This window comes from Ovis canadensis, chromosome 3 (assembly GCF_042477335.2).
Source record: "Ovis canadensis isolate MfBH-ARS-UI-01 breed Bighorn chromosome 3, ARS-UI_OviCan_v2, whole genome shotgun sequence".
Classification (NCBI taxonomy): domain Eukaryota; kingdom Metazoa; phylum Chordata; class Mammalia; order Artiodactyla; family Bovidae; genus Ovis; species Ovis canadensis.
In genome coordinates this window covers 231,454,575-231,478,418 of record NC_091247.1, presented here as the reverse complement: position 1 = coordinate 231,478,418, position 23,844 = coordinate 231,454,575, and the positions used below count along the sequence as shown (strand labels likewise).

The window sequence follows — 23,844 nt, the reverse complement described above, 5'->3', positions numbered from 1 at the left end:
TTAAGAAGAGGTGGCAAGAATACACGGAAGAACTGCATAAAAAGATCTTCATGACCCACATAATCACGATGGTGTGATCACTCACCTAGAGCCAGACATCCTGGAATGTGAAGTCAGGTGGGCCTTAGAAAGCATCACTATGAACAAAGCTAGTGGAGGTGATGGAATTCCAGTTGAGCTATTTCAAATCCTGAAAGATGATGCTGTGAAAGTGCTGCACTAAATATGCCAGCAAATCTGGAAAACTCAGCAGTGGCCACAGGACTGGAAAAGGTCAGTTTTCATTCCAATCCCAAAGAAAGGCAATGCCAAAGAATGCTCAGACTACTGCACAATTGCACTCATCTCACACGCTAGTAAAGTAATGCTCAAAATTCTCCAAGCCAGGCTTCAGCAATATGTGAACTGTGAACTTCCAGATGTTCAAGCTGGTTTTAGAAAAGGCAGAGGAACCAGAGATCAAATCGCCAACATCTGCTGGATCACTGAAAAAGCAAGAGAGTTCCAGAAAAACATCTATTTCTGTTTTATTGACTATGCCAAAGCCTTTGACTGTGTGGATCACAATAAACTGTGGAAAATTCCTAAAGAGATGGGAATACCAGACCACCTAACCTGCCTCTTGAGAAATCTGTATGCAGGTCAGGAAGCAACAGTTAGAACTGGACATGGAACAAGAGACTGGTTCCAAATAAGAAAAGGAGTATGTCAAGGCTGTATATTGTCACCCTGCTTATTTAACTTATATGTAGAGTACATCATGAGAAACGCTGGGCTGGAGGAAGCACAAGCTGGAATCAAGATTGCCGGGAGAACTATCAATAACTTCAGCTATGCAGATGACACCACCCTTATGGCAGAAAGTGAAGAAGAACTAAAGAGCCTCTTGATGAAAGTGAAAGAGGAGAGTGAAAAAGTTGGCTTAAAGCTCAACATTCAGAAAACGAAGATCATGGCATCTGGTCCCATCATCTCATGGCAAATAGGTGGGGAAACAGTAAAAACAGTGGCTGACTTTATTTTTCTGGGCTCCCAAATCACTGCAGATGGTGACTGCAGCCATGAAATGAAAAGACGCTTACTCCTTGAAAGGAAAGTTATAACCAACCTAAGACAGGATATTCAAAAGCAGAGACATTACTTTGCCAACTAAGGTCCATCTAGTCAAGGTATGGTTTTTCCTGTGGTCATGTATGGATGTGAGAGTTGGACAACAAAGAAAGCTGAGCGCCGAAGAATTGATGCTTTTGAACTGTGGTGTTGACAGTCCCTTGGACTACAAGGAGATCTAAGCAGTCCATCCTAAAGGAGATCAGTCCTGAATATTCATTGGAAGGACTGATGCTGAAGCTGAATCTCCAATAACTTTGGCCACCTGATGCAAAGAGCTGACTCATTTGAAAAGACCCTGATGTTGGGAAAGACTGAGGGCAGGAGAAGGGGACGACAGATGATGAGATGGTTGGATGGCATCACCAACTCGCTGGTCATGGGTTTGGGTGGACTCTGGGAGTTGGTGATGGACAAGGAGGCCTGGCGTGTTGTGGTCCATGGGGTCACAAAGAGTCGGACATGACTGAGCGACTGAACTGAATCGAAAACAACAAAGCTTCTAAAAAATAATACAGAGTATCTTTATGATTTTGAAGTAGATAAAAGATTAATGGACAAAACAAACAGAAAAACCAACCATAATTAGAGTTAAGACTTGCACTACATGAAAATCAGATCTTCTGTTCATTAAAAAAATACAATTAAGGGAGTAAAAACCAAAAAAGAAAAACCCAAAAAGACCAGCAAACAGAGTAGGAAACGATGTTTGCAACACAAAATCAACAAAGGGAGAAGTCCCTGGCAGCCCAGCAGTTCGAGCTCGAGATTCCACTGCCAAGGGCGTAGGTTCAATCTCCGGTCGGGGAGTAAAATATGGTAAGCTATGTGGCACAGCCGAAAAAAATTCAGAGGACTTGTATCCACAAAATAGACAATTCCTACAAACGAAAAGAAAACAGAGAGGCTGAAAGAAAATGGGCAAGAGATCTCACACAAAAAATATCCAAATGGCCGGTTAATGTATAAAAAGGTGCTCATCCGCAGTAGTCAGCGAAGTGACGTGACTTAAAGCCACAACGCCGCTGTCTGCAACTGCTGCAGAGGCTGCAGTGAGCCGGGTGACCACAGCGAGGCTGGAGAGCAAGGGCAGCAGCAGGGGCCGTGCGCTGCTCCTGGGACTGCAAGCCCTCAAGCACCTTCGCTTCAGCCACCCACGCTGCCCACCTGACGTGCCACCAGGAGAAAGAAGTCCCCGTGCTTCAGAGACCCACACTGCAGTGCTTACAGAACCGACATGCTGTCTGGGGTTCGTTCTGAAACTCGCACTGGGGACGGTGAGCCGGGGCAGGAGATGAAAGAGCAACACACCGGCTCCTGGAGCGGGCGCTGGGTACGGGCGCCTGCACACCGCGTGGCCGTTCCAAGACAGGTGCAGTGCATGGCGCCAAAGTGGGCCAGGGCGGTGTGGGGCAGGCGCCCACGTCGCTCCCAGAAGAACCGCGCTCCAGCTGCATGAGGTGAGCTCACCCCACACTCTGCAGGAACCTACAACTGGGCATTCCTTTTATTTTTTGGCTGCACCACGCGGTTTACAGGATCTTAGTTCACCAACCACGCCACCTACAGTGGAAACACAGAGTCCTATCCATTGGACAGAGGAGAACTTCCTTTTATTTGTTCTGAAATAATAAGTGCCCTAGACACAAAGAAGTGATCCCCAAGTGGTAAAAAGTCCGTCCATCAATTCAGGAGACGCAGATTCCACCCCTGAGTCAGGAAGATTCCCCAGAGAAGGAGATGGCTACCACTCCAGTATTCCCGCCTGGAAGATCCACGGACAGAGGCGGCTGGCTGTAGTCCACGGGGCTGTAGAGAGCTGGGCACGACTGAGCACACGGGCACGGCATAAACAGACAGCCGACACCCACACAGGTGCAGCAGCAGGAACCCGACGGCCCCAGCACGACCCAGGCCCGACCTGGCCCTCACCGCGGGAGCAGTCAGTGGGAGGACAGGCCGGCCTCGCCTGGGGCCCTGTGCACTCGAGGGAAGGGCGCAAGCGCTGCTCGTCCAGGGCAGGCCAGCGGCCCTCTCTCAGGAAGACAGCTTCTTCACCCACCCCAGCTCCCACAGCAGCAGCCGTGCGGCTCCTGGCGAGTCCCTCAGAGCAGTCCGAACCCACCTCCACGCGCATGCTCGGCATCAGCCAAGCCTCCCTCCCAAATCGCGCAGGCTGGGCAGATGATTACCTGTTCAGTTTTTCTTGCAATGAGATTACCAATGGTCTTGCTGAAGAAACTGGCGAGCAGAGGGTTGAGGGGCGGCTCACGGTCCAGGAAGTTGTAAAGGACGTCCAGCAAAGTCTCATCACCTCCCAGCCTGTCGTTGATTTGTGGCACGTCGCACGTCAGCAGCTCGCAGGCTGTGTTCGGGTATCTGCAGGGGCACAGAGCAACAGCTGGGTGTGAGCTGGGCCTCTCCGCTGCTCAGGAAGCTGCCCAACAGCCTTCTCTTGGTCGTCCTTCCCTCTCCGCACCCTGCTCACCCCCACACGCCGACCAGCACAGACCCGGCCTGCTCCCAGACTGAAGAGGCCCCGCGTCGCAGCCTAGGATGCAGCGCCAGGGCGCGTGGTATGCCGGTGAGTATTCAGAAATGCTGTCTCACTGCAGCTCACTGTGGACTAGGCCGGCTATCTTGCTGTCCACACTGTTCGCTGAACCCAGGGTAGGCAAAGCGTGAACGGGGAAGCTGGAGGAAAGCTCAAGGGGCCGCAGGAATGGCAGACACATTTACTCCTTCCTGACGGGCATGGCCGTAGCAGCAGACACACGGCGGTCTCTTCTCTTGCTGGTGACCCAGCAGACAGTCGTAATGCAGCCTTGACGTAGCCGTAACCCGGAGGCCAGGGCTTTTCAGGTGGAGCTCATGTATGTTTACAGAATACAAGCGGCCCATGGCTGAGTGGGTACATCGTGCCGTGCGTGTGCAGTCAGTGACCTCAGCTGCTACACAACCGTGAGTTTACAAAACCTGGGGGACAGGGCTGGGGTGAGAGAGCCTGACCACCGCCATTTTGGCTAATTGGCTACTTCCCTACAAATATCAATGTCTGTTAAAATGTATTATTCCTTTGATAAAAATGATCGGACACAACACAGTCCTGATCCCAGCATGTATCACCTCATACCACTGTGCTCCCTGCCTGACCCTCTCACAGACACGGGCCCTGGACAGGCCTACGCAACGCCCTGCAGCACCCAGAGCCCGCCGCCACGCAGTACAGTGATAAAGCCTGAAGCCACACGAGGCGCGGGACCTGCTGTGTAGCCTCAGACATGTGACTGAGTCTCTCCGAGCCTGAGCTGCCGCAGCCAAACATGGGGGCTGAGAGCCCACTCCCCAACGCTGTGCATAAAGCAGAGCAGAGCCTGGCACACGGTCAGCCCTGGATCAAGGTCAGCCGCAGTGACCTTCAGCTCCCGGAAGCCACCCAGAGGGCCCCAAACTAAGGTGCTCACTGTGGGTCAGCTAGAGGGGTCTGGGCTTAAGAGGCTCCAGAGGAAACAGCTGATGGCGCGCACGGCCATCCAGGTGCAGAAGGGGCGGGAGCAGGGCCATCAGCGTGGCTGTGGGGCAGGTGCTCCTGTCAGCCCAGGGGGCAGAGGCCCCACGGGGGCCCCAGATGATGCCTTCAAACTACGGTGCTTGAGAAGACTCTAGAGAGTTCCTGGAGACCAAGGACATCAAACCAGTGAATCATAAAGGATATCAATCCTGAATATTCATTTGAGGGACTGACGATGAAGCTCCAATACTTTGGTCACCTGATGCGAAGAGCTGACTCACTGGAAAAGACCTTGATGCTCGGAAAGATTGAGGCAGGAGGAGAAGGGGACGACAGAGGATGAGATGGTTGGATGGCATCACTGACTTGACATGAGTTTGAGCAAACTCCTGGAGATAGTGAAGGACAAGGAAGCCTAGCGTGCTGCAGTCCACAGGGTCACAAAGAGTCAGACACCACTGAGGGAGGGAACACACACACACCTCCCCCAAGTTAGGAAGGGCAGGTTCAAACAGTAGCTGACAAAGAAGCAAGGGGCAGTCAAGAAACAATGGTACAGCCCCGGGGCAGGGTCCTCAACGTTGTTCCCTCGTCCAGTCGCGGCCTCCTCCTCGCAACCCCAAGGCCTGCAGCACGCCACGCTTCCCTGTCCTCCATCACCTCCATCACCTCCCGGAGTTGGCTCAAATGCACGTCCGTGGAGTCGGTGATGCCATCCAGCCATCTCATCCTCGGTCTCCCCCTTCTCCTCCTGCCTTCAATCTTTCCCAGCATGAGGGGCTTTTCCAGTTAGTTGGCTCTTCCCATCAGGTGGCCAAAGTACTGAAGCTTCGGCTTCAGCGTCAGTCCTTCCAATGAACATTCAGTCTTCATATCCTCCAGGATTGACTGGTTGGATCTCCTTGCTGTCCAAGGGACTCTCAAGAGTCTTCTCCAACACCATAGTTCAAAGACATCAATTCTGCAGCGCTCAAACACAACTGAGCAACTTCACTCTCACTTTCCACTTTCATGCACTGGAGAAGAAAAATGGCAACCCGCTCCAGTGTTCTTGCCTGGAGAATCCCAGGGACAGCGGAGCCTGCTGGGCTGCCGTCTATGGGGTCGCACAGAGTCGGACACGACTGAAATCACTTAGCAGCAGCAGCCTTTTTATTGTCCAGCTCACACAACTTATACATGACTACCGGGAAAACCACAGCTTTGACTAGACGGACCTTTACAGGCAAAGTAATGTCTCTGCTTTTTAATATGCTGTGTAGGTTGGTCACTGCTTTTCTTCCAAGGAGCAAGCATCTTCTGCTAAAGGGATACACACAACAATACCTTTGAGTTCTTCAGCAGAACTAAGCTCCCCCACCCACCCCCAGACGGATGACAGTAACTTCAGCCTGAGCCCAAGATTCCTGGAGCTCTGCCCTGTTACCTCACCACCAACCAAAGAGAAGAAAGCACCACATCCCGCAGCTCTCACCTCAAATTTGCCTACAAGCTTCTCCCCTAAAACTACTGGGGAGTTTGGGGTTTTGGGGCACTGATGCCAAGCAGGGCCCTCTAGGTCTCCCAGGCAAGGAGGCCTTTTTGTCCCCCATTTCCTTTACTTATTTTTTTTCCCCATTTCCTTTAGACAAAGCATCAATTCTTGGCTCAGTAGTAAAGAATCTGCCTGCTGACACAAAAGATGCAGGTTCAATTCCTAGGTTGGAAAGGTCCTCTGGAGAAAGAAACGGCAACCCACTCCAGTCTTCTTGCGTGGAAAACTCCATGGACAGAGGAGCCTGGTGGGCTTTAGTCCATGGGGTCCCAGAGAGTCAGACACGGCTGAGTGTGCACACACAGCCTTCCTGTAGGCAAGACTGCAGCTCCCGTGCCCTTCTTTGAGTTCCAAAAGGCGGGACAGTTACTCATCAGAGGAGCAGCAGCCAGGGAACCACGGGAAGCAAGACTAAAGGGCCCAGAGAGGCCATGAAGATTAGGAGACGACCACCCGAGGCTCTGCACACAGACCCTGACCCTGTCAGCAACCCCACTCCTTAGAAACTGCGGAATAAAGAACGCAAGACTGTTGCGGCTCTGGTCCTCATCACAGACCCTGCCTGACTACATCATCTCTCCCAACTCACCAGGAAGTGGGGGCACAGTCCCTGAGGCATTAGCCTACTTAGTGTTCCCCTTTTGCCTGGCAAAGTAATAAAGCCATTTCCCTGGTGGCTCAGACGGTAAAGAATCTGCTATAATGCAGGAGACCAGGTTTGATCCCTGGGTTGGGCAGATCCCCTGGAGAAGGGAATGGCTACCCGCTGCAGTATTCTTGCCTGGAGAATCCCATGGACAGAGGAGCCTGGTGGGCTACAGTGCATGGGGTCGCAAAGAGTCGGACATGACTGAGGGAGCAACACTTTCACTTTCTTTTCCTTCTCCTCCACAACTGTGTCTTCATATTTCTGTTTGGCAATGGGGCACAGAGAGCCAACATTTTGGCAACAGCACAAGCCACCATTCTTGCTTAGCCCCACAGTGACACACGTTTCTCTGCTCCAGCCTCTGGCGTTCCAGTTTGGCCTCACAGCGCTTTGAGCATAGGAGCCTGTGTTCTCTAACGCTCAGAGAGGCCTGGATGCAAACAGTGGTCCCCAGGCAGGTCCCCATTGCAGCTGCTGCGATGAAACTCCCTGGTTTCGTTCACTTTGTTTTGTATTTATTTATTACTAATTTTCCCCAAACACTTTGACTATAAAGTTCTCCTGGATTATTGGCGCCACTTCTGAGATCCCCGTCCTGACCCAGGGGATAAGGTCCTGGGAAACTGCAGAGCAACAGAGTTAGAAAAGGCCCTAGGATGCCCCTGAGGAAAACTGGGGGCCTGTGGCTTCAGATCTCTCAGCAGCAGGGCTGGAGTCAGGAAGAGAAGCTGCGAGTGAGCCATGTGGACGTCTCCGTGAGCACAGTCCGCCCCGGGCCTGGAAGCCCCGCGGGGCTCCTCTCTCCGTCAGAGCTGCCACCCTCAAGGGCGAGCCGCGAGGGGACTCAGGACGGCAGTGCACAGGACGCTGCCAAGACAGCTGCAGGGCAGGGCAGAAGAGCGAGCGGTGAGCCCAGACCCCACACCTTCCCAGGCACAGAGAGGCGCTCAATCCGCAGCATGAGTCGTCTGGTCTTCTTTAATGAACAGCAATCTTCTGAAGTTCTGACTACCTGATCTTTGTTGGAAAAACTACACATTTTGGCTCCTCACTTGCCTCTTCAGAGGCGTCCCTGAGTGATCTGGGAGTCCTCTCCCCAGGGTTTAAAGTCTTCAGAGAGTCCGCCAAGTAAAACGTAATTCTCAGCTTTTAAGTTGTGCCCTTTTTTTCAGTTGGCAAAGACAACCCTGGAGTCTTCAAAATGACAGGAGAACCACGTCCAGCCTGGATGTGACCCGGCAGAGCCAGCCCGGGAGAAAAGGGTGCACTCAGGAGGCTGTCAGAGAACAGAATTAGCCAGGGGCAGCAAGCGAAAGAGAGAAAAGCGAACCCCAGGAACACAGGAGGGGCCGCAGCAAGAAAAGCGAACCTCAGGAACACAGGAGGGGCCGCAGCAATCTCCGGGTGAGCAAGCAGAGTCCGGGGCCATCACGGCAGAGGCTCCTGGGCCCTCTGCACGCCTCTCTGTGGCTGCCCGGCTGCTCCCCAGGCGCTCCCCAGGGCTCGGCGTCCTCCTTTGTGCTGCCCTGCAGGACGGGGTGGGGGTGCGGGGAGCCCTTCCTGGGCTGCCGGGCCCAGCCCTGCTCCCCACAGGCATGCAGGTCTGTGACTCGAGAAGAGGAAGCCCTCCTCCACCCATCGCCACACCAGTGCACCAGAAACAACAGTGTGAGCTTGGCATCCACCTGCGGACTCTTTATCATTTCATTTCTCAAATGGTCCAAAGCTCGGCAGGCAAACTGCACGGGAACCTTAAGAAAGAGCCAGAAGCATCCTCAGGAATCTTGGGCCAGCTCCCAGCCCCAGGCTGCTGCACAGGGCCTCACCTGCACGGAGCTCCTCTGGCATTAGCAGAGCAGCCGACCACTCAGGGTGGCCCCCTGGGCCCCGCGGCTCAGAGGCACCCCTACATCCCGGACAGGTCTCTGCATAATCCAGCCTGTAGCCAGCAGGCTGACGCGGCCATCAGGACAGCCGTGGGAGCAACCATCCGGAGGCTGGGACGAGGGCGCTCCTGCCCGCCGCACTCATGGGGCGCTGCTGCACGCCCCAAGGGCCCCATGGAGTGGCTCAGAGCCTGAAACAGGCCCAACCTATACCTTCGGCACCTCTGAAAACTAATCCTGACCCCACACCCTCCTCCAGCTACTACCTCATCCATCTACCCAGCCTATTTCTCTTTTCAAAAAGGACATTTAATTTTAACTCAAAGCAAACTAATCTTTAATAAGCAAGTTAATTTTAAAATTGACTTTTAAATTAAAAAGGCTCTACTTTTTTAGCAGGTGACATGCACACATGCTATAACTACTCAGCATGACCAGGCTCCTGAGGAAGAGCCCCCATCCCCACTCGCAGGCCACACTGCTGAGACGGTCACCACAGCCTCCTGGCACCTTCTCTACTATTCACCTCCATGTTTCCAAATAAAACACAAACAGACATCTTCAGCAATTGCAGACATCACGAACCGACCTCCTGTGTGACGCTGGAGCTCTCACATCATCCGGCCCGTCCGCCCCACTGCCCTCTGCCCGCCTCTATAAGATTAATCACAGCTCTTCGTTAAGTCCCTATCTGGGGCTGCCCTTTTCGTATACACGTGCAAACACTGTCCCACCTGCTTACTTGTGCGTGTCCCTGCCCAGAGCGGCAGGTTTCCTTGTTGCCTTGTTTGTGCTCCCGACTGCCGATCTCCTCCGACTCTGACTGTAAAGCTCTTCCGGTCTCTACTGCTGTGCTGGGACCCTCCACCCAGAAGCACAACCAGCCAGCCGGTCCTCCTGCCCTCCCACTGCTGCCAGCGCCTCAGACCAGACAGCCTCGCTCGGGCAGCATCAGGACCCACTTGAGAGCGAAAGAATCAGAGGAATGGGGTCGCTAACGGCGACGCGGAGATAAGACCAGGCACATCTCAGGAGATGGCCTGACGGGCTCTGACGCGCCACAGTGGCGGCGCCATGCCCCGGCTCCTCCACGAGCAAGCACCTGCCTCTCTCTGGAGCACTCCAGTCAGGCAGGAGTGCAGACCACAGCCCTGACGCCCCCGCCCTCGTCGGTTCATCTTGCTTTATTTGCCTCCTGAGTCAGCAAAGAGTCTACAGAGGGTCAGAGAGTAACTATTTTAGAAGGCCTATGTTGTCACAGTCAACAGGTCATGGTTTTATCCAACAAGACTTTACTGATGGACAATGAAATGTGAATTTTGCCATTTTCAGGTAAATAAATACAATTTTTTCACTTTTTTCCCAACCATTTTAAAATGTAAAACCATTCTCAGCTGACAGGTACTACAAAAACAGGATCTGACCTCAGGCCGTAACTCCCTAGTCCGTTCTAAGACGTGACCACACATGCCGACCCCAGTGGGACACGTGAGAAGCTGCGGGCACCCTGTCTGCCCTGACTCCCTGTGCCACCAACCCCTGCTCCTGCACGTCCCCAAGTCTGAGTGGGACCTGAGCGGCACCCTCAGAGTCAGAGGCCAGTGCTGGGTCCTTCCTGCCCCCCGAGGCCCCGCCGTTCACACTCCTCTGTCCGCACCCGCACCCAGCCCCAGTCCCAAGTCCTCACTCGGCCCCCTGTCATCTCCTAACGTCATGGCTCTGAGACCAGTTGGGACAACGAAGGGCACAGTGTGTTTCCTCCAGGCAGAAGGCCCCATAGTCCAGCAGCCACGCGCCACCCATCACTGGGGACTGCCCGCCTCACCAGGCCGAGCGCACGCATCGGCCTCTGTCAGGGCTCAGCTGTTTTCCAGCATTTCCCCAAAACGCTTCCACGTGTTGCACTGCTGCTCGCTACATCCCAGGGTGAGGAATCACACGCGGGGATCCCAGACCTTAAACATCACAGACACAACGCCCACTGGCGGCCCTTCTCACACGTCGGGTGGGGTCAACGTTAAGGGTCAGCCGCTCCCTTCGACAGTGCAGGCCCGGCTGTCCTCAAGCCCCATCCGCTACCCCCTGAGCGCGGCCAGCCCGGTACGCACTTGAAGCGGGCCCTCTCCTCCAGGTCCAGGGCTGGGTCCTGAGTCACGAGGCCCACCAGCTCCTCCATGCTCTGCCGCCGGCACAAGAAGTCCAGCAGCTTCCGGTTCTGGGCCTTGCACTCCTGCAGGATGTCTTCTCCATCCATCAGCTCCCGCAGCGTCACGCCCTCCTTATCCAGCAGCTTGTCAACATGCGACGTGGCGCTCAGGTCAAACTTCCAGAACATGGTGCTGGCCACAGAGCTGCAAGCAGAGAAGAAGGTCACGTCCCCCAGCCTGCACACACCAGCCTCAGCCACCCTGCAGCGAGTCCCACGCCCACGCTGGCCTCAGCCACCCTGAGGCGAATCCCAAGCCCACGCTGGCCGGCCCGGGCAGCAGGGGGTGCCTCCATGGGCCACCCCCGCCGCCTCCCCTCGTCGGAGCTCCTGCTCACAGCCCCAGGCCCGAGGCCACAGAGGCCTGTCCCCGTGTCAGACAGCGAATACCCCTCCACCCAGAGAGTTCACGACTCACAAACCTCCTCCCAGTGTCCCCCTCCCTCCTTAATCAACACTGCCCACCTCTCCCCAGATGTCTCCGAATCATGTACATTTTTAATTTTCTGTACACTATCTTCGAAAAAGCTTTCTGGTTGAGGAGAGACGGCCCCTCCTGTGCAGCCAACTCTTAGAGCAGCAGAGCGTTTCCGGGAGCACATCTCCAGCCTGCAGGCTGACCCCCCAGGGCTCCCCGCTGCTGCGGGCCCATAGGCCAGGAGACCCCTTCCTCTGCTTTCATCACCCCAGAGCCAGGGACCAGGGGCCAGGCGAGCAGAAGCCGCCCACAGAGCTGAAAGCCCGCCAAAAGTGTCCAAGCAAGCTGGCCCCAAGCTGCCCCCTGCCCAGCCTCGCCTTTCACGCGGAAGCCACACAAGGGCCGCAGCCTCGGCCCCCACTCCTGCCGCTGCTGCCCCCTGACCCAGGGCTTCCCTACTCGGCCCCGCTGAGGTCGGGGCCGCCCGTCTCCAGGACCCAGGAGGGCAACAAGCTTCGCTCTCCTGTCTCTCCGCCGCCGCCCCCACCTCCCTGCCCCCGGCCCGTCCCTTGCTGGGTGGCCAGGGCTGCCCCTGATGCCCCGCCTCCGCCTGCACACCGAGGCTCTACACTCCCCACCTTGGGCCCCTCACCCAGCAGCCCTCAGGCCGCAGCCCCACCCTGTCTCCAGGCCTGGCTCTCTGTGCCTGGACTATACAAGGTCTGGCCACTCACCAAGTCCCTGTGGCAGTCTGTGAGCCTAGGCTGGTTTGCAGCAAAGTTTTCTGTGTTAGATACAAAATGGAAAACCTAAGCCTGTACTTTTTAAACATTCAACAATCATTTATCTTTGCGTTGTTGCACTGGGTCTCGGCTGCCTTTCTCTAGTTGCCGGGAGCAGCACTACGCTCCCTTCCGGCCTCCTGCCTCTTCCCTCTGCGGTGTGCCAGCCGCCGCGCGCCGTCGAGAGAGCAGGCTCAGCGGCTGTGTTAGGCTCAGCTGCTCTTCCACAGGTGGGACATTCCCGGACTAGGGATCAACCCTGCGGACCCCGCACTGGCAGGCGGACTCTCATCCACTGTACCACTGGGCAAGTCCTCAAAGTCTGTATCTTTAACCAAGTTAAACCTCTATTTGAGATTACGAATCTTTTCAGTGTTAAATCACTATCCACAAAATCATGATAACAGACGGGGGATCTATCTGATCTAATATTTTTATTTGGAAGAGAAAGGACTCCCCACACGACAGGAAGCCCTAGTTTGTGTGTGTGAAGCCCACCTCTCAGAACCCCATCACACCGGCCCCTCAGCTGTCCAGCCACGCCCTCCACAGCCTCTTGTCTTTGCTGCATTAAACTCCCTTTCCCGAAACACAGACATCTTCATGGTCCTCTCACGTCGGCGTTAAAGCCTGTCTGGCCCCAAATGCCCACCACTCACCAGGGCACTGTCCTCAGTGTGCCTCCACGTCCTCTGGGGACTCCCTGCTGCCCCCCAACTCCACCCTTGCCACAAGTATGCCATCTCTCTGCCAACACAAAGCGTGCTCTGCCCTCACCCTCTGCACACGCTCCTGTGCTCGGGCCCCTCACTGACGAAGATCCCAGGCGCCCGCCAGACTCAGGTGCAGGCCACTGGGACATTCAGGGCAGGGGCTCCACGAGCTGAGTGAGTGAGTGACGTCGCCCAGTCGTGTCCGACTCTCTGCAACCCCATGGACTGCAGCCTACCAGGTTCCTCTGTCCATGGGATTTTCCAGGCAAGAGTACTGGAGTGGATTGCCATTTCCTTCTCCAGGGGATCTTCCCGACCCAGGGATCGAACCTGGGTCTCCTGCATTGTAGACAGACGCTTTACCATCTGAGCCACTAGGGAAATCTCTGCACTCAATTTCCATCTAGGTCCTAACATCTTCCTTATTTCTCTTGTGAGGAGTGCAGATGGGTATCTGCGGTGTTAGTGACAGATTCTAGGGGACGAGAAAAAACGATTACTAGACGGGCCTTCAGGACAAGATTGCTGCCCCCCCACACAGCAGGTGCCCTCTCTTCTGAAGCCCTACAGAATGACCTGTGCACCTGGATAACACACAATCCAGGGAAGGAGACCCCCACCTAACCAGGGCTTTTTTCCAAACAAGAACTTGCCAAGCAGGGCAGCTAGAGGTGGTCTCTCTGTGTCCTGTGTCCTGAAGTCAGCTTGTCCCACATGAACACAGCACACCATTCTCCTAGTTCATACTGGCTACATCCTGCAACTTCCTTTTATATATCTGTAAAACATACCTGTATCTTCATATTTAAAGTGTTTCTTTTCTAAACAGCACATAGTTGATATGGTCTTGCTTTGTTATTCTGTTATTCTTTGCCTTTTAATTAAAGTACTTAGATTATTTAACGTAACATGGTTGGGTTTAAGTAATTTGAAAAAAATATAACACACTTCTATGACCAAAAAAAGACTCTCAATAAATTAGGAATAGAAGGGAGCTTCCTGAACCTGATTAAGGGCATCTACTAAAACCCTACAGCTATCAGCACACTTAATGCGCTGAAGAGACTGAATGTTTTCCTCCTGAGACTGGAGTAAGAAACTAAGCTCTTCTATTCGAGATTCTAGTGAAGACCTGCTCCATCCACGGCAGTGCCAGACGACAGGGGAAACACATGCAGGTCAAAAAAGAGTAAGCAAGACTGCCCGCACTCACAGATGACACGACTGTGTAAGCAGAGACGCCTAGAAATCTGTATGGAAACGAGCCACTAGGATTAATGAGAGTGAGCCTCGCTAGCTTACCAGTTACAAGGCCAATATCCAAAAAGGAGCCGTGTCTCAGCATACAAGCAATACACAGCTGTCAACGTCTGCTGTGCCGTGCTTAGTCGCTCAACCGTGTCCGACTCTTGGCAGCCCCGTGGACTGCGCCCCGCCAGGCTCCTCTGTCCATGGGGTTCTCCAGGCAAGAATACTGGAGTGGGCTGCCAGGCCCTCCTCCAGGGGATCTTCCCCACCCAGGGATGGAACCCAGGTCTCCTGCACTGCAGACAGATTCTTCACCAGCTGAGCCACCAGGGAAGACCCTGTTAAGACACGGGTCTTTTTTCTTAAACTGGTTTACTGATTCAATGCAATCCCAAATAAATTCTAGCAGATTTTTAAAAATAGAAATGGACAAGTTGCTACTAAAATGTATATGGGGAAAAAACCCAGGAGAACCAAAGCAATTTTGAAAGGAGAGAACAAAGTTGGAGTGCTAACAGCGCCTGATTTTAAGGCTTCCTATAAAGTGAGATTACTCAGGAGAGTGTGGGTCTAGTGGTTCAGCAGAACAGAACAGAGAGACCATATGAAGACCAACACACACACGGCCACCTGACTTCAACTAAGTGCACCACAGCAATTTAATGGGGAAAGGATAATCCTTTTTAACAAACAGCTCTGGAAAGTTGAGTATCTATATATAAATCAGACCTCAACCCTTACCTCACATCATCCACGGATCACAGAGTTAACCATAAACACCAACACTAAAATCTTTAGAAGAAAATTTAAGGAAAAAATATTTGTAAATTTGCGATAGATAAGACACAAGGAAAAGCAAACTGTTATTATTATTATTTATTTATTTATTTTTGCTCAGAAAGCAGGAGAAGACACGCTTACAGAAGGAAACAAAATGGTTGGCTGCCACTGCCCTGGCACCTTCGGAAAACAGCAGCAGTGCTCCAGAGCAGCATGAGCACACAAGCGAGAGGCCTGAGAAGCAGCAAAAGCCCCAGGAGGCTCCTCAGGCGCACGGGAGGGAAGACCCAGACGTCTCCTCTCCAAGCCCAAGAAAAAGAAATCTTTTTCCAAGAAGCAGCTGGTTGGTAGTGATCTTGCAGAGACAGCTAGCACTGTAAATCTTCCCAAAAGGAAGAACTCTTTCCCCAAAGGAGAACCAGACAGTGACCCTGAAGAGTCAGGAAACAAGAGTGATCCCAAGAAAAAGAGGACATTCTCTCCCAAAGAGAAGCCACTCAGCAGTGGGCCTGAAGAGGCTGCTACAGCGAGAGCTGCGGCTGCAAGAAAAAGCAACAGCTCTGAGAGCCATCCCAGGAGAATCAGAGCAGACGTTTCCCTAGCGGCCATAAGGCAGAGATGGTTTCCAATCCACCCCCACAGCCCAATAAAAAGAAAACACCCGATAAACAGGACTTTATCAAAATTGAAAACTTCTGCTCTTTAAATGATATCATTAAGAAAATACACAGGTAAATCACAGAAAGGGAGAAAGCATTTGTTCTCTATATCTGATAAAGCATTCTTTTTTAAAAAAATAATTTTATTGCTTTTCATTTTTGGCTGTGCTGGGTCTTCACTGCTGTGCGGCGTTTCTCTACTTGTGGAGAGCAGAGGTGTGCAGGCTTCCCACCGTGGGGGCCCCGCTCGCTGCAGAGCAGGGGCTCTGGGGTGCTGGGCTCAGCGCTACGGCTCCAGGGCTCTGCAGTCTGGCGCAACAGCTGCGGTGCACGGGCTGAGTTACTCCGCAGCAGAGGGCTCTGCCCGGACCAGGGATAGAACCCATGTCTCCTGCAGTAGCAAGCAAATTCTTTATCACCAAGCCACAAGTCTCTGACAAAGCATTCTTAATGAGATAACGTGAAGAACTTTTAGAAAGCAGTAATATGAAAAATACTCAACTAAAAACCGGACAGGGCCTTCCCTGGTGGTCCAGTGGGTAAGACTCTGTGCTCACAGCGCAGGGGCCTGGGTCTGGTCCCTGAACAGGGAGCTAGATCCCACACACTGCAACTAAGGGTTCACCCGCTGCAACGAAGACTAGTAAAAATGTGTTTTTTTTAAATGGACAGAAGATCTGGACACTTTGCAAAAAAAGATTTAAAAATAGCCAATAAGCACATGGAAAACTATCACCACTGTTGCCAGGAAACGTACGCTAAGGGGCGCCACTCGAACAGCTGAGATTAAAATGCTGCCAACACCACATGTGCACGGATGCAGGGCAGGAACTCCCACACTGTGAGCAGGACTGTAAAATGGCACGACCGCCCTGGAGAATTCTTTGCCAGTTTCTTATAAAGTTAAGCATCCACTTACCATGTGACCCAGCAATTCCAATCCCAGGTATTAACTTTAGAGAAATGCAACCATAAATCCAAACAAAGACTCCTTGTAAACAAGGTTCCCAAATGCCTCATTCACAGCAGCCAAACACTGGACGCAGCCCAAATACCGCTGACAGGTGAGAGGCAAACAATGCCCCTCCCACAACGGAAGACCGCTCAGCGAGAGGGGCAAGCGCCTCCGTGAGGACAGATGGAGCGAAGCGCCCTGGGAGGGAAGAAGCTGGGCACGAAAAAGCAAAGCTGAATGATTCCATTCATATGCGACTTTAAGCACAGCAACCGAGCCCACGGTGCCGGGAGACAAGCGGCTGCTCAGGGTCACAGGCTACAGGCGACAGCAACAAGACGGAGCTGTGGGGGTGATGTCAAGATACTCTGCTTCTTGACCGTGGCGGCATATTTATTAAAACCCACAGAACTACAAACATAACATGGGTCCATTTGCTGTACGTAAATTATACCTCATATAATATTATTATCACTTTTTTTTTTTTGGCTGCACAGCACAGCACGCAGAATCTTAGTTTCCTGACCGAGGATCGAACCAGCGTCCCCTACAGCAGAAGCACGAAGTCCCAAGCAACGGAGCACCAAGCACACCATGAGCACCCTCAGTGTCATGGCTTGTAATATTATTACATAGTGCTTCTGTGATATTATTACATAATGCTTCTGTGATATAATTACATAGTGTTCTGTGATATTAATGTTTCTGTGATATTATTACATAATGTTTCTGTGATATTATTACATAATGTTTCTGTGATATTGTTACATAATGTTTCTGTGATATTATTACATAATGTTTCTGTAACATTGTTTTTTTTTGTAGTATTCTTAACAGTGGTTAAGAACCTCTTACACTGTTGGTGGGAATGCAAACTAGTACAGCCACTATGGAGAACAGTGTGGAAATTCCTTAAAAAACTGGAAATAGAACTGCCTTATGACCCAGCAATCCCACTGCTGGGCATACACACCGAGGAAACCAGAATTGAAAGAGACACGTGCGCCCATGTTCATCGCAGCACTGTTTATAATAGCCAGGACATGGAAACAACCTAGATGTCCATCAGCAGATGAATGGATAAGAAAGCTGTGGTACATATACACAATGGAGTATTACTCAGCCGTTAAAAAGAATTCATTTGAATCCACCTCAGTTCTAATGAGGTGGATGAAACTCGAGCTGATTATACAGAATGAAGTTAGCCAGAAAGAAAAACACCAATACAGTATACTAACACATATATATGGAAGTTAGAAAGATGGTAACGATAACTCTGTATGCAAGACAGCAAAAGAGACACAGGTGTATACAACAGTCTTTTGGACTCTGGGAGCGGGCAAGGGTGGGATGATTTTGGAGAATGGCATTGAAACATGTATGTTATCATATGTGAAACGAATCACCAGTCCAGGTTCCATGCATGAGACAGGGTGCTGGGGGCTGGTGCACTGGGACAACCCAGAGGGCTGGGATGGGGAGGGGGTGGGAGGGGGTTCAGGATGGGGAACACGTGTACACCCGTGGTGGATTCATGTCAGTGTATGGCAAAACCAATGTAATATTGTAAAGTAATGAGCCTCCAATTAAAATTAATACATTTATATTACCAAAAAAAGGCGGGGGGAGAAAGGAAAAAAAAAAAGAACCTGCCTGACAATACAAAAGATACAGGTTCAATCCCTGATCTGGGAAGACCCCACGTGCTGCGGGGCACAGCTACTGTGCCCGCGTGCTGCCGTGAACGAAGCCCTGCACCCAGAGCCCAGGCACGCAGCGCGAGGAGCCGCTGTGAGCCACCGTGAGCCGCCGAGCACGCAGAGCGCTGCCCCCGCCCGCGCCACCGGGAGAAAGGCCAGGCGCAGCCATGCACAGCCAGCACTGCGCGCAACAGCAGAGAGGCCCAGAAACCGTTAAAACAAAGACTGAAGGCAAACAGCCACTGACGAAACAGCCATAAAGCTGAGCGCAAGATTTAGAAAGGATTCATAAATTGGAGAGGCTTACTATGAAATAATCTGCAATTTACAAAAACATCTACAGGATTTCAGTAACAACAACAAAGCAGAAGACAGTCTCCCCCAGGGCCCCTTCCGCCTCTCCGCCTGCAGCCTGACCTCAGCCTCAGGCATATCCCACAGGTCTTCTTCATGGAGGCAGAAACCACCTACCACTCCCACCCAGAATCGCTACAAAACTGCTACTAAAACAAGCTTTGCATTATCCAGTAACATGATAAGGAACCCTAACATATCCTTTTTCCAAAACACTGTGTATTCACTTTGGGCTGTGCTGGGTCTCGCCTGCTGCACAGGCCCCTCTCTACGTGCAGTGAGCAGGGGCTGCGCCTCAGCGCGGCGTGCGGGCTCCTCACTGTGGTGGCCTCTCTCCTGCAGTGCACAGGCTCCCGGGCACGAGGGCTTCACAGGCGCAGCTCCCGCTCTGACCAGAGGCCCAGGGGAGCGGCACACAATCTTAGCTGTTCCAAGGCACATGGGATCTTCCCAGATCAGGGATCAAAACTGTGTCTCCTGCATTGGCAGGCAGACTCTTTACCACTGAGTCACCAGGGAAGCCCAAGAATCCTAACATATCCTTCAATCACTACTCACATTTTTAAATAAAATAGAGCAGAGGTCAGAATTTGGGGGCATGTCAATCAGGAGAGGAGCGTGTTAGGACAGTCGTCTTACTGAAGGAAAGCAAAGATCCTGTGACACTTGAAAAGTCAAACACCCATGGCAAAAGGTCTTAAGTTCAAGAAGGCCTCACACACACACACGCACAAAATAGAATGTGTGACTTTTAATCAGGAGTGAAACAAAAATGATCTATCTGACGGAAAATAGAAAAGGAGATATAAAAACAGGGAGGTACCAGTAAAGGGAAATGTGAAACAAAATGGCAGAAAGTAACACTGACAGACAGCACTGTAAACCAGCTGTGCTTCAATAAAAATGAATTTTAAAAAAGAAATTAGTACTAATAATTTTAATAGTAGTATAGTATATGGACAATCAATGCAAAAGAATTTTCTCAGATTTAATTTTTAGAAACAATCTCCAACAAAAGACACACTTTAGGGGCCTTCCCTGGTGGTCCAGTGGTCACGAGACCTGCCTGCAAATCCAGGCGACACAGGTTCGATCCCTGGTCCAAGACCCCACAGGCCGCAAGGCAACTAAGCCTGCACACCAGAACTTCGGAGCCTGTGCTCCACAATGAGAAGAGCCGCTGCGATGAGAAGACTGCCCACCCCGACTGGAGAGGAGTCCCTCCTCATCACAAACAGAGAAAGCCCATGGGCGGCAACGAAGACCCAATGCAGCCAAAAATGAATAACTTTAAAAACCGATTTTTTAAAGAAAAGCTCACCTTTGCCCATCTCACCTATGACATATAAACCAGCACTGTGAGTAGAAATAAAACTGAATTACTCTCTAAGTCACTCACTTAGACTGACCATCACCTCACTGGCCCACATCGGGACAGCTCTAGGTCATTCAACCAAAAATCTCTGTGTAATAACATTCCTGAGCTTTGGTGGCTACCAAGTACTTTAAGAAACGGGTCATCTCATCAGCAGCATCCGTGAAGAGTTCACAGTGACAGCACCAGTTTAGGTGACCTCATCTCACCGCCCAAGGAACTGGTATAAACTGGTTCCAGAACCGTCACTCAGGTAACAGCTGCACACTTCTTATCCACACACTTCTTGTATCCCGACAACTCTGTGCTGCCCTCCAAAGAGATGCTGGCATCTTCTTACCGGGCCCTTGCCTACAAGAAGGCTAACTTTCCTTCCCAAGATGACCCAGAGGCCCGCCACTGACAGCTCATCCTTAGAACAAGGCACTGGCTCATGATTGTGGCTCAGATCATGAGCTCCTTATGGCAAAATTCAGACTTAAAACTGAAGAAAGTAGAGAAAACCACTAGGCCATTCAGCTATGAACTAAATCAAATTCCTTAGGATTATACAGTGGAAGTGGCAAATGGATTCAAGGGATGAGATCTGATCGACAGAGCGCCTGAAGAACTATGGACGGAGGTTCGTAACACGGTACAGGAGGTGGTGACCAAAACCATCCCCAATAAAAAGAAATGCAACAAGGCAACATGGCTGTCTAAGGAGGCCTTACCAACAGCTGAGGAAAGAAGAGAAGCGAAAGGAAAGGGAGAAAAAGAAAGATATACCCATCTGAACCCAGAGTTCCAACAGCAAAGAGAGAAGAAAGCCTTCTCTTCCCTGATGGCTCAAACAGTAAAATATCTGCCTGCAACGCAGGAAACCTGGGTTTGATCCCTGGGTCAAGAAGATCCCCTGGAGAAGGTGGCTACCCACTCCAGGGGAGAATCCCATGGACAGAGGAACCTGGTAGGCTACAGTTCATGGGGTCGCAAAGAGTCGGACGCAACTGAGAGACTAACGCTTTCACTTTCACTTTCAGTGAACAGTGCAGAGAGACAGAGAAAAACAACAGGATGCGAAAGACTGGAGAGCTTTTCAAGGGAATCAGAGAGACCATGGGAACATTCCACGCAAAAATGGGCACAATAAAGGACAGAAACGCTATGGACCTAACAGAAGCAGAAGATACTAAGCAGAGGTAGGAAAAACACACAAAAGAACTCTACGAAAAAGATCTTAATGACCTGGATAACCAGGATGGTGTGATCACTCACCTAGAGCCAGACACTCTGGAGTGTGAAGTCAAGCGGGCCTTAGCAAGCATTACTACCAACCAAACTAGCGGAGGTGACAAAATTCCAGCTGAGCTATTTCAAATCCTAAATGATGATGCTATTAAAGTGCTGCACTCAATATACCAGCAAATTTGGAAAAGTCTGTAGTGGCCACAAGACTGGAAGAGGTCGGCTTTCATTCCAATCCCAAAGAAGGGCAATGCCAAAGAATGCTCAAACTACCACACAACTGCGTTCATTTCACATGCTAGCAAACTAATGCCCAATATCCTTCAAGCGAACCTTCAACACCACACGAACTGAGAACTTTCAGAAGTACAAGCTGAATTCAGAAAAGGCAAGAGGAACCAGAGATGAAATTGACAACATCTGCTGGATCACAGAAAAAGCAAAAGAATTCCAGAAAAATATCTACTTCTGCTTCACTGACTATACTAAAGCCTTTGACTATGTTGGTCACCACCAACTATGGAAAATTCTTAAAAAGATGGGAATACTAGACCACCTTACCTGCCTCCTGAGAAACCCATAGAAGCAAAGAAACCAAGAAGCAAAACTTAGAACCGGACATGAAACATTGGACTGGTTCAAAATTTGAAATGAGTACAACAAGGCTGTATACTGTCACCCTGCTTATTTAATTTATATGCAGAGTACATCATGCAAAATGCCTGGCTGGATGAAGCACAAGCTGGAATCAAGACTGCCAGGAGAAATATCAGTAACCTCAGGTATGCAGATGACAACACCCTTACGGCAGAAAGTGAAGAAGAACTGAAGAGCCTCTTGATGAAAATTAAAGAGGAGAGCGAAAAAGCTGGCTTAAAACTCAACATTCAAAAAACTAAGATCATGACATCCAGTCCCATCACCTCATGGCAAATAGATAGGGAAAAAAATGGAAACAGTGACAGACTTTGTTTTCTTGAGCTCCAAAATCACTGCAGATGGTGACTGCAGCCATGAAATTAAAAGCTATGCTTGCAAAAAAAAAAAAAAAAAAGCTATGCTTGCACCTGGAAGAAAAGCTATGCCACACCTAGATAGCGTATTAAAAAGCAGAAACATCACTTTGCCAACAAAGGTCTGTATAGTCAAAGCTATGGTTTTTCTAGTAGCCATGTATGGATGTGAGAGCTGGACTATAAAGAAAGTGGGGCACCAAAGAATTGATGCTTTCAAACTGGTGCTGGAGAAGATTCCAGACAGACCCTTGGACAGCAAGATCAAACCAGTCAATCCTAAAGGAAATCAACCCTGAATATTAATTGGAAGGACTAACACTGAAGCTCCAATACTTTGGCCACCTGATGGAAAGAGCTGACTCACTGGAAAAAACTCTGATGCTGGGAAAGATTGAGGACAGGAGAATAAAGGGATGGCAGCGGATGAGATGGTTGGATGGCATCACCAACTCGATGGACACGAGTTTGAGCAAACTGGGAGATAGTGAAGGGCAAGGAAGCCTGGCGTGTTGCCGTTCACGGAGTCGCAAGGAGTCGGGCATGACTGAGCAACTGAACAACACCTGGCTTGTGACGCGGCGTGGTGACTCGAGGTATCTCTGGTTATGCCTGAGCTCCAATGCTCTACAAGCATTCCTGTCATATCCTGACAACACCCTCCAGTCTCTCGGGAATGCCAAGCAAAGGACTGCCATTACCTTCCAGACTCTCATCCAAGAGCCAAAAGAGGAACTTCAAGTGCTGCTGCTGCTCTTTTTCTAGTCAGTACGACCATCAGACAGAAGGCAGCTTCCAAAGAGAAACGCTGCCCGTGCGACCACGCAGTTCCATGAGCAGAGCCCTTGAGAAGCGGACATTCTGTGGCAGAGACTGTTGCTAAGGGAAAAGGAGGCTCCGGCCACAGGGCAGTCTCAAGCGCTGGCTCTGCTGGGTGACCCGGCCTCTTGTGTGTCGGGTCCTCACCTGAAAACTGGGACAAGGAGCCCCTCCAAAGAGGGCCACTGTGAGGGCGACTCGAGCTGCCCTCTGGGTGAGGAGCCCGGAACAGGACTGGCACAGCCTCTCCTCAGAGGTACCGATGGCAGAGAGGAGGAGACAGAGACACAGGCACCGTGCCGCCGAGGCTGGGCTCAGCGGTGGCCGGGGTGGGCACAGCTTGCTCGAGGCAGCGGAGCAGCGCCTCTCCCGGAGCCGGCTTCAGTGGCGTCACACTGGTAGGTGGACGTGGGCATGAGGGGAGCTCTGCACTGCGGAATCAACAGACGCTGTAAGCGAGGAGGATTCTGACTCTCCCAGAGAGTCAGTAGGTAAACATTTCTCAACACACCGCGGAAACCTCACTGGTCTGGAAAAAAATGACAACGCAAGTCCATGGAGAGCAGCGGATACCTGCGCAATCCATCAGTCCACAAGCAAGAGCACGTCCATACTGGACACAGTCCGCTAGGGGCGGCAGGAGGGAGACCCAGAGAAAGGGGGTGGCTGGCAGGAACCGACGAATAGAAGTCTAAACTCAGAAGTGAAAGAAGAAATAGCCACAAGCATGAAGGTAAGTTTAAATGATTACCAAGAATAGTTTACCTAAGACTACGCTGAACCATCTGGACTCTGGAAATCCAGTCAAAGCCCTGTCAGATGCAGAACTGGCCAGAACCGGCCTCCAGAAGAGGGTGAACACGAGTCTGAGCAAACTCCGGGAGACAGTGAAGGACAGGGAAGCC

At 51.4% G+C, this 23,844-nt stretch overlaps 1 protein-coding gene across 11 annotated transcripts in view; it reads right to left on the bottom strand.

Annotated features, from left to right (window-relative positions):
- The window catches only part of PPP6R2 (protein phosphatase 6 regulatory subunit 2), a 64,360-nt gene that overhangs the window by 24,511 nt on the left and 16,005 nt on the right, over nucleotides 1-23,844 (bottom strand). For all 11 annotated transcript variants that reach the window (XR_011256233.1, XR_011256234.1, XR_011256235.1 and 8 more), the window contains 2 exons: nucleotides 10,799-11,041; nucleotides 3,303-3,489 (listed from right to left, as the gene is read on the bottom strand). Coding sequence is in view for 7 of the 11 variants with exons in the window: in XM_069586210.1 (XP_069442311.1) it covers nucleotides 3,303-3,489; nucleotides 10,799-11,025 (414 nt within the window). In the remaining 4 variants the exon portion in view is untranslated. The remainder of the gene's footprint in view (nucleotides 1-3,302; nucleotides 3,490-10,798; nucleotides 11,042-23,844) is intronic.